Here is a 10,078-nt window from a genome sequence, read left to right as displayed (position 1 = left end):
CTGGAAGATATGTTGAATATTTCCAATTTCACACCAAGAAAATCTGAATTCCATTTCCAGAATGAAATTCAAAAGAGAATTTCATTCTGGAAGTGGAAAGGAGAAGCCAGAAAACAAGGAGACATATGGCTTTCCCCCACTTTTGAGCTATAGTACACCTTTTTTCCAACTGTATCTCTCTCAACCAAATGATTTTTTGGGGTGAGGCAAGGTCTGACCAAAGACAGACAGACACTAGGGCACTCAATTCAGTGCTGAATAAAATATGTCTGAGCCCATCTTATATCTGGTCCCCTAAAATTTAGTGGTGAAGATCCTGATCCCCTGAGAAGGATACATTTGGTCTTTCATCAGCACTCATCCCTGAATATTTGCATCCTTCTATGGAACCTCTATTAATAATCCTTCAAAACCTACCAAACAATTAAAATTTTAAAATTATAACTTGAAACCCACAAGCTCAGTGCCTACTGGAATAAAAGGTTCTTAAAAGAACAATACAAGAGAAGATTGTGTTTCTCAGGCAGCTGAATTTCTATAATTTCTGGACAATCACAGCATAGGCCTGTTTAAAAAAACACAAGCAAAACACCTTTTAACAATTTTTAAAAGCCCTACAGACACTATGTAAAGGCAGTTGAAAAGGTAAATGACAAACAGGTTTTAAATCCCTCTGATCCTGGGCAACAAATATAATATAATGTTTACATAATGTTTACTTCCTTTTTTGTTTTTGCTAATATCAGTTATGTGTTCTTCTTATGACCCACTAGGTGGCAGTATGTAGCCAATCATGACTGATCACCAAAAGCTCAGCCTTTTGGCTAGGAGATGGCCAGGAGATCCTAGGGCTGCAAAGTAGATAGGAAAGTGGGGGGAAAAAAAAAATTCCCAGAAGAATGCAGTGGCACACCACATCTGTATTGCTGCCAAGAAAACATGCCCATGAAATTAGTAGGAATTTTGTACAACGTGAAGGAAACTTTGCATCCTAATAAAACTAGCTTCTGACTACAAAATGTAGAATGGAGATGCACAGACAGAACAAAAGCATGGAAGATAATTTTGTGATCCTTGGATTCAACACCAATGGAACTGTACGGTTTGCCCTTTTTGCTTTGTTCCTTCTAATGCACCTCATCACACTCTCAGGACACCTGGCCATTGTGGTCCTAACTTTAGTCGATCCCGCCCTCCATATACCCATGTATTTCTTCCTGCGCAACCTGTCTTTCATTGAGGTCTGCTACACTCTGGTCATTGTGCCTCAAATGCTTGCCAACTTCTTGGACAAGAGCAGAAGTATATCCTTGACTGCCTGCGCAGCACAGATGTACTTCTTCATTGCCTTTGGGGGCTCTGAATGCTTTCTGTTGGCTTTGATGGCCTATGACAGATATGTGGCCATATGCAACCCATTGCGCTACACTCTGATCATGAACAAGAATCTCTGCAAACAACTTTTGGCGATAGCCTGTATCAGTGGATTCACAATCTCACTGGGACTCACTGCTTTGATTTTCAGTCTTCCTTTTTGTAGCTCACATAATATTAATCACTTTTTCTGTGACATCCCACCAGTACTGTTCCTGGCATGTAATGATACACATGCCAATGAAGTGGCTGTGTTCCTTGTCTGCACAATGATTTTACTCATTCCATTCCTGCTCATTCTGATCTCTTACATCTTTATTGCCAACTCTATCTTCAAGATCAAGTGCTCTGAAGGCCGGAAAAAGGCCTTTTCCACCTGTGCTGCTCACCTGATTGTGGCCATCCTCCACTACGGCTGTGCCATCTTCATCTACATCCGTCCAAAGGCCAGCTACTCCCTGAATCAAGACAAGTTGGTCTCTTTGATCTACACCAATGTGACACCCATGATGTACCCCATGATTTACAGTCTACGGAACAAGGAAGTCAAAGGTGCATTCAGGAGACTGTGGGAAAGGAAATGTATTCTCATGGGAAAATAAACAGGTAAAGCATTGACTTGCCAGTTGCCAGAAGAAAATGATCTGACCATTTTTTTTTCCTTAGCCAAAAAGAAAAGTTAAATCAATAATTGTTGCGGGGGGGGGGGGCGTTGATTCTACAGTGTCATACATTTTATTTTTGAACCAATCCCAAACTTCTTGACTTTACTCATAAGCTTCATGCCCTGATCCCAGGGAATCTATTTGAATCCTGACTGTCAAGCTCTGTAGCCTGTTTCTTGATATCTGTCTCTCTGGATATGTGTGAGAGAAATTACTTTAATTGTCTCAAGTAATAAACCTTCTAGGGATCCATTTGTGCTAAATACTCAAATGATCATTTATTGTGCAGAAGCAACTAAGGTTGGAAAAGTAACATGGAAAGTTTTTGAAAAATGAAGCTGAATCAATATCTTGCAATAAATTGATTTCACACATTACAGTCTTGCATATCATTTAGGTGAGAGAATTTCTAAATCAGATGCTTCATAATCAAATTTTGAATAGTAGCATTTTTAAAATCTAGAATGGTTAGAATTAAACTTTAGGAAATGACTATAAAATCATCAAGATTGTACTGGTCTAAATCTGTAATAAACTGAAACTTCAAGAATTTTTGTTTGCCTGAATATTTATTTCAGACTCCCCCCACCGTGGTACCTTCCAGTTGTATTAGGACTACACCTCCCAAAATCCTCAGCCAATATAGCCATAGTCAGGCTGGTTGCTGAGAGTTCTAATTCCAGCTTGTATGGAAGACATCACACTGAGAAGGCTGATAAAATGGGGTAATGTTACTATGTACCTTTTTCTAAAAAAATCCTTTTTAGTCCATCAATAAAACACATTACTTATATACTAGTTTTCATGATTCAGTAGCCATTCCATCTTTCATGAGATGGATATGCTTCCTTCCCTTGTTATTTTCTCTAACAAAAGACAGACTTCCCCCTCTATGTATCATGCAACATTTAAAAATAATGCTGTGGTGGTGTTTGGGGCAGTGAAAAAGAAAAACTAAGTGGGAAGGCTGAGTCAGGAGAGAACCAAGCAAGAGAAAGAAGATAGAGATTAGACAGGCAATGCATCTTGGGGGGAAGTGGGATGAAGGGACAGAAGAGTGATTATCCACATATACACAAAGGCAGGTGGTTTCAAACTTTTTCAGGCTATGAAACCTGTTAATTAAAAAAAGCTCTAGGGATTGACTTCTTGTTCCTGCCCTTAGTCTATCACCGAACTTTGTCAAGGTCTCAGAAGATTCTGCAGGACCCAGTTTGAAAAATTCTGGGCTAGAGTTAGGTGAGAGAGCCAGTGTGGTATAATGGCTAAGGTGGTGGACTGTGAGTTGGGAGACCCAGGTTCCAGTCCTCCTTTGGGCACAGAAGCCAGCTGGGTGGCTTAGGGCCAGTCACTCTCCCAGCCCTAGATTGGGGAGTAGAAAACTTCCCAGAAGAAGGCAGGGATAAACGGTTTCTGCAATGTTGCCAGAAAGACGGCATGGACCTGTTCATGAGGGCACAAAAAACCAACCACCACAACTCACTAACCACCCCTTCGATGAAGATGGACACAGCCATTATAGATTCAGATGATTGCTGCTTAGCATAATAAACCAAGATATGGACAACGCTTGTATCTTTGTATATAACCCTTTCTCATCTTTGATCTTAGCATGCCAGTATAGATCATGGAAAACTTAAAAAAAGAAAAAGAAAAAAGCTATAGGTTTTTCTTAAATACATTTGAATTGGTAAAATATGCTTACCAGGCTTAGAAAAGGCCAAAATCTTAAACCACAATTTAAGTGGTTTAAATCAATTTAACAAAAGTTGATTTCGGACCCCGACTCGTTTGAACACTGGTTATCATCGTTTCCTAGGGTGGTTGGAATAGGAAACAGTGGCTAAAAGCTTTCTGTTTATTCTTGTCTTTCAAGAGAAGGGAGATAGAATTCGTATCATGAATTCGTATCATGAATTCTATGATTATTCAAGCTGGTCCTCTAATACCAAGCTTACTCTAAGCAGACATGGTTTTGTTCTCCCTAAATTTGCTTAAATGGACAAAAGAAGCCAAGACTTTTGAATCATTATGTGCCAATCATATTCCCCTTACTCTTAATAAACAACTCTCAATAAATCCCCTTTCCAGACTTAGGGTAGAGCTCCTTGACTTACTTTAAAAAAAATTCTTTGTCCATTTAAACACTCAATCATTACCTTATTTTTCAAAGGAAAAAAAAAGAGTAATTCTGGGAATCACTGTACGTACTGGTGATGCTAACCTTTTGCTGCCAACATATCAAATCAAAATTTCAGAATTCATACCTGAAGAGAGAACATATATTGCATTTAATGTGTAAAAGGGGCTCCAAAACTCTGGCATCCACAGGAGCAGGTCAAAAAAGTGAAGATGGTGGACTTGACCATACTATCAAAGTCCTCCTCCTGATATGTGCTGTCAATAGTTCATACCTGTACAAAGGGCAGGGCTCTGATCATGCAGTCATGTCCACCATCTCAACTTTTTCACCTACAAAGGCTATACCAGTGTTCACCTTTGCTTGCCACTAGCAACTGGAGAGGTCCTACCCGGTAAATGGCCATGACATTTATGCAACCTTAAGTCACATTGCAATGGAAGGGCAGCACTAGCATGTGTCTCTATGGGTGGGAAGCACCGAAACATGAAATTATTTTCCTGGAATCAAAGCACAACTGAAGAAAAGAAGATCCAGACTCTTCTATTTGAAGAAAAAGTAAGCTAATAACTGCCCATAGTTATTGCAGATAGATAGATAGATAGATAGATAGATAGATAGATAGATAGATAGATAGATAAACTGGATTGTCTCTGATACCATGGACTATTGTGCAAAACCCTTCCCTTTTTGTCCAAAATAGTATGAGTTCTTTTGGAGCGGAATAATCATCACCGAAGCTGCTTTTGTACTGATTCCATGCCATGACAATCCCTGCAAGCAGATCAGAGGTGTGGTCTGGTACATTTGTCCTGTGTCTTTTGTACCAGATGTAGATGTAGATGGAGGCAACATTAGGCAGCCATTAGAAAAGTTTTAGAGATCATTAAGCAAGAATTCTTGAGGGAATAGTCTTAAAGTCAGGAATACAGGTAGTCCTCAGTTAGTGACCACAACTGGGACCGGCAACTTGGTTGTTAAGTGAAGTGGTCACTAAGTGAAATCACAACTGTGCTTATGATCTTACTACAGCTTTCCTTTGTTTTACAGACCTGCAATGGTAGTAAATGCAAGGACTGGTCGCTAAGTTACTTTTTAATCATCATTGTAACTGTGAATGGTCATTAAACAAGTCAGTTGCTAAACGAGGGCTACCTGTACATTTTTTATTATTGTTGCCTTTGGTGCAGTCAAGACCTTTTAGGCCTTGAACTTAAAGAGTCTTGTTGGGCCTTCTTGAGACAGAGATCTTTCTCTCCATATAGTACAAATTTTATCTTCCCTCCCCTTAACTGAAAAATAAGAGTTACTCTGAAAAGATTCCCTTTGGTGACTTTGTTCGGTGAATGAAGCTTTTGCTATTCATTCATCAGAAAATGTTTCTCTAAGTTAACGATTGATATGCAAATCTGTCACCCTGGAAAGCTGTAATTATTTTCTTAACTCTAACAAATTTCAAACTTTTCATTCTCTCTTTCCTCTTGAGGCTCAAGTGATGTTTCAATGCCTCTTGGTGCCAAAGGCGGATCCAGACACTTCACAATTCTGTTTCTGATTGTTAGTTCTGATCGAATCGAAGAAGAGGGAAGGGAGAAAAAAAGAGAAAGGGATCATTAGACAGAGAGAAAGCGTAGAAGCATAATCTTTCTGATTCCATTGAGTTGTCTCTGCTTGCCCGGAAAAGAGGTTCTTGTCCTTGTGAACTAGTTATGTGAAGATATATGCAATGAACTGTGGATGGCAGAGTTTGGTTAGGGTGCCTTAATGAAGCATTCTCCAGTTTACACAGGAGCTAAGAGCCACCCCAACAACCCAAAAGTAAGTTCTGGCTTTTCGTTTCATTTACTTGAGGTCGAATTGTGATGTTTTTATCTGGATTAAGAAGTATTTTGCCAAATGCATTTTTGGAGAGCAAAATATCAGTCTTGAACACAGTGGCTGCTTTTCCTCCAAAATAATGTCTCAGGATTTACTGGGGTCAGCGGGTGCCATTAGTCTCTACCTGCATTATGAAAATGTGCCTCAGAAAAGGGTTAGAGCAGACTCCCATGTGTGCAAAAATGGAAGGATATATAAATACCCACTGCTGAAGAAGTGATACTGAAACTAATGGAATTGGCTGAGATGGCGAAACTTTGCTCAAAGACAGGGCACTGTCTGACTTTGTCTCTAATTGGGACCACTCTTAGACTTTTTGCTTGATACTCAAAAAAATGCAACTTTGATTTTGGGATTTGCTGATTGATGTTATACTTACAGAAATATCTTGTACAAATCATATGCATTGTCCAAACAGATAAATTTTTAGGAATCTTTCTGAATATTAGATTAAAAACTATTTTTTCACTACGTATATTTCTAGATATTAGAGTAAGAGGCGAATATATTCTCTATCTATACCTGTACCAAGGAAAGTTGGAAGCTACTCTTTTTTTCTTATGCTCCCTTTTCTCCCCCCTCCCTTTTTCCCTTCCTCTCTTCTTGATTTTTCTGTATTTTAACTTTTTTGGAAAATATAACAAAATTTATATTAAATTAAAAAAGAAAAGTGTTGGAGCACACTGTCCAAGAAGTTTTCATGAATTCTCTGTTTCAAATCTCATCTCCACCACAAAGTTGATTATTTAAAATAACAAATGAAGTAAGAAACCATCAGTGAACTCATATGCAGGTTTCCTAAAGACTCTTATTATGTTCAGTGAAGCTTGTCTGATTCTCAGTATTCTCACAGCGTAAGGGTCTATAAAAATGAAGCAAGCTGAAATGGAAAGTAATGGAGGGGATCAAATAAGGGTATCCCATAGAACAGATCTACCCCCAATTTACTGCTTTTCAGACTATCACTTTCAGATGATCACTATCACTCCTGATTACTGCCCTATAATTGGGAGTTATCCAAAACTTCTTGAGTGGGGATACAGGATTGGTAAAGTCTGTGTTAGATGTATAACAGCAAACTGAAACAAGCCCCAAAATAATCTGAAGGTTCCTGATGACCTTTTGTTCTTACTTGTACTCTTATAAATTAGGTCTCCTTAGAGAACGGATGGGCAACTAGTAGCCCTCCCATTGTTCCTGAATGATAATCCCAGCTTTCCTTGGGATTATGGGGCTGGTGGATGTATGGGGCTGTATGGGGCTGGTGGAAGTTGAAGTACGGCAATGTCTGGAAAGCTGCGGGTTTCCACCTCTGAGCAAAATTAAGGTCTACAAGAAGAATCTCCATAGACACTAACAGTGTCTTCTATAGTCATTGAATCATTGTTGCATTGATAAGATAGTAATGAGTCATGCTTTATAGTTCAGTGAAAGCTGACTGATGCTAAAAGATGTTATAAATGACCTTTCTGTGAATCATAATTAATCAGTTCAGCACTATCCTGATTGAAGGTAGATTTGGGGGCTTCAGAAGGGCCCTATTTTGTTTTATATTTACTGTCTATAAGATTATTTTAGTCTCAGCCATCCATTGGGTTTGATGTTTTATCTGTTTTTAGGGATTTTCCTGTTTTGTATGCCACCCAGAGTCCATTGGAGATGGATGGCTAATAAATTCAAATAAATTAAAAAAAAAAGATTTTATCATACTGCTGATAGATGGGTTCAAACTAAATAATACATAAAATACATACATTGACCTATTTCCTATTTTAAATTATATAGAAATAATGGTTGATCTGGATTGGGACCACCATGAGTGTGTGTGTGTGTGTGTATGTGTGTGCGTGTGAATCCTTCTCCTAGTTCCTTTTTAAAAAAAATCACCCCAGCCTCTGATTAAATCCCTTATCTTTAAAACCATTTTTTTCCAAGTATGGTGTTAAGTATGAAAGTAGCATTTTATAATTGCATTTTAAATGAATAAATGTTCTGAGGGAGAATGGAAAAGAGAGTAGATTTTGGAATATATGTCTATAGAGATATTCTGTGGAGCTATGAAGAAACAAAAAAAAAAGTCTGATTTTGAACAACTGAAAGCTACACTTAGAAAAGTCAGACATTAATCCTTAGCTCAGAATATTCTATAGAGCGCAGCTCAGAATGTTCTATAGAGGTTAGCAGTGGTCTGGCTATGGTTTCTACTGTCTTTAAGCCACAATTTTGCTATTCCGAAGTGCTCGCTAACTTGATCCCTCATTAGCAGGAATCTCATGGTCTGGCTCCTGATATTTCATCAGGGAAAAAGAAATATTTATGTATCTCTTCCTGACCAAGAGTGCAGGATCTCTGAGATTGTTTTGCACGCTAAAGGTTTGGGGACTGTAATTTTGAAGGAGACAAGCTTCCTTACTATAGCTCTCTCTCCCCCAGGTGCAGCATTCTGATGGCTTTGATGGAGTGGAATCATAGCAATGGCACTGGAGACTTCGTCATGCTTGGCTTTTCAAATCTACCAGAGTATGAGATCCTTCTTTTCTGGATATTTCTGGCCATGCATTTGGTCACTCTGTCTGGGCACTTGATAATTGTGGTGGTAACTTTGGTTGATCCCACCTTATACACTCCTATGTATTTCTTCCTGCGCAATCTCTCCTCCATCGAGATCTGCTACACGTTGGTCATTGTGCCCAAAATGCTGACTTACTTCCTAGCCAATAGCCGCAAAGTCTCATTGCCTGAATGTGCAGTGCAGATGTATTTCTTCATTGCACTGGGCACTTCAGAGTGTTTCTTACTGGCTGTAATGGCTTATGACAGGTATGTGGCCATCTGCAACCCACTGTGTTACACCATTATCATGAACCGGACCTTGTGCCTGCAGCTGCTGGTTGTAGTCTGTGCTACCGGCTTTGTGCTCTCTCTTGCGCTCACTGCACTGATCTTTCGGCTGCCCTTCTGTGGTTCCCATGAAATCAACCACTTTTTCTGTGACATCCCTCCAGTTCTGTTCCTAGCATGTAGTGATACCCACACTGATGAAATCTTGGTCTTTGTGGCATGCTTGTTAGCTCTTCTGGTCCCCTTCCTCTTGATCCTAGCTTCCTATGTGTTCATCGCCAATGCCATTCTGAGGATCCAGTGTTCCCAAGGAAGGAAAAAGGCCTTCTCCACTTGTGCAGCTCATTTAGTGGTGGCCGTCCTCCATTATGGCTGTGCCATCTTCATCTACATCCGGCCAAAGGCCAGCTACTCTCTAGAGCAAGACAAAGTGGTCTCCTTGATCTACACCAACGTCACACCCATGTTGTATCCTATGATCTACAGCCTGAGGAACAAGGAAGTCAAGGTCGCTTTTAAGAGGGTCAGGGGAAGAAAGATCTCTTTTCAGAAAAGTGTGAATTTTTGACTGGGGAATTTGATAACTCATGCTGGTTAAATGGGAGATGATGTTAAAGTGGCAGAAATAAGCAGCTGAATCCCACCTAAAGGAAATATTGGTTGGCTCTTTCCCCAAAGTTTCATGAGTAATTAGGATCTTCTGAGGGCTGCTGAAAGATATTGTGCAAAACAAAACAAAAATCCTACAGATCTACTTTCTTATTTGAAAGAATGCTTTGCAAGGTCCCCAATCACAGTGCTCTACTGAGACTGATATAATAGGGCTGTAGAGTCTTTTGGATTTAAAGGATCTTATGTGATTTGGCAGGTACAGTATCTAAGCGTGCTTGTAGAATTGGTCCAAAAGAGCTTAGGGCAGCTGTGTCTTTTCCTGAGTTCCTGTGGTGACCTTTTGCAGCTGCCAGGCCATTCTGGCATTTGGTTTCAGATGTTCCTGACGTGAGAGATGTGTGCACCCTTGCATGTTGCAAATTGCATTTTGCCCTTTAAGTCCCTTGTTATATAATGCTTCTCCTGCCTTCTCCTCTCTGGTCTTTATTAGTTGGGTCTCATCTGAGCAGATATCATAACGAAGTTTGGTGGAGTGAAGAGGAGTCATGGTCTGTCCATCTCTTATTCT

At 39.6% G+C, this 10,078-nt stretch overlaps 2 protein-coding genes across 2 annotated transcripts; both read left to right on the top strand.

The window, feature by feature from the left end:
• The first annotated feature begins 1,022 nt into the window (after positions 1-1,022).
• On the top strand, positions 1,023-1,976 carry LOC103048728 (olfactory receptor 10K2-like). Its single transcript, XM_007442541.2, has one exon. It carries the CDS (start codon positions 1,026-1,028, stop codon positions 1,974-1,976), a length of 951 nt encoding a protein of 316 aa, XP_007442603.2. The 5' UTR covers positions 1,023-1,025.
• A 6,527-nt stretch (positions 1,977-8,503) lies between these two features.
• Positions 8,504-9,466, top strand: LOC103048496 (olfactory receptor 10Z1-like). The gene has a single exon (XM_007442540.2). The coding sequence runs from the start codon at positions 8,504-8,506 to the stop codon at positions 9,464-9,466; it is 963 nt and encodes a 320-aa protein (XP_007442602.2).
• Positions 9,467-10,078: the final 612 nt, after the last annotated feature.

This window comes from Python bivittatus, unplaced genomic scaffold (assembly GCF_059951505.1).
Source record: "Python bivittatus isolate LINGU-HERP-01145 unplaced genomic scaffold, Pbiv_v1 ctg000220_np1212, whole genome shotgun sequence".
Classification (NCBI taxonomy): domain Eukaryota; kingdom Metazoa; phylum Chordata; class Lepidosauria; order Squamata; family Pythonidae; genus Python; species Python bivittatus.
The sequence above is the reverse complement of the archived record's forward strand: the minus strand, read 5'-3'. Positions and strand labels throughout refer to the sequence as shown.

What these genes read in the sequence shown, in the direction of transcription:
- LOC103048728 (XM_007442541.2), top strand. Translation starts at nt 1,026, where the DNA reads ATGGAGATGCACAGACAGAACAAAAGCATGGAAGATAATTTTGTGATC.
- LOC103048496 (XM_007442540.2), top strand. Translation starts at nt 8,504, where the DNA reads ATGGCTTTGATGGAGTGGAATCATAGCAATGGCACTGGAGACTTCGTC.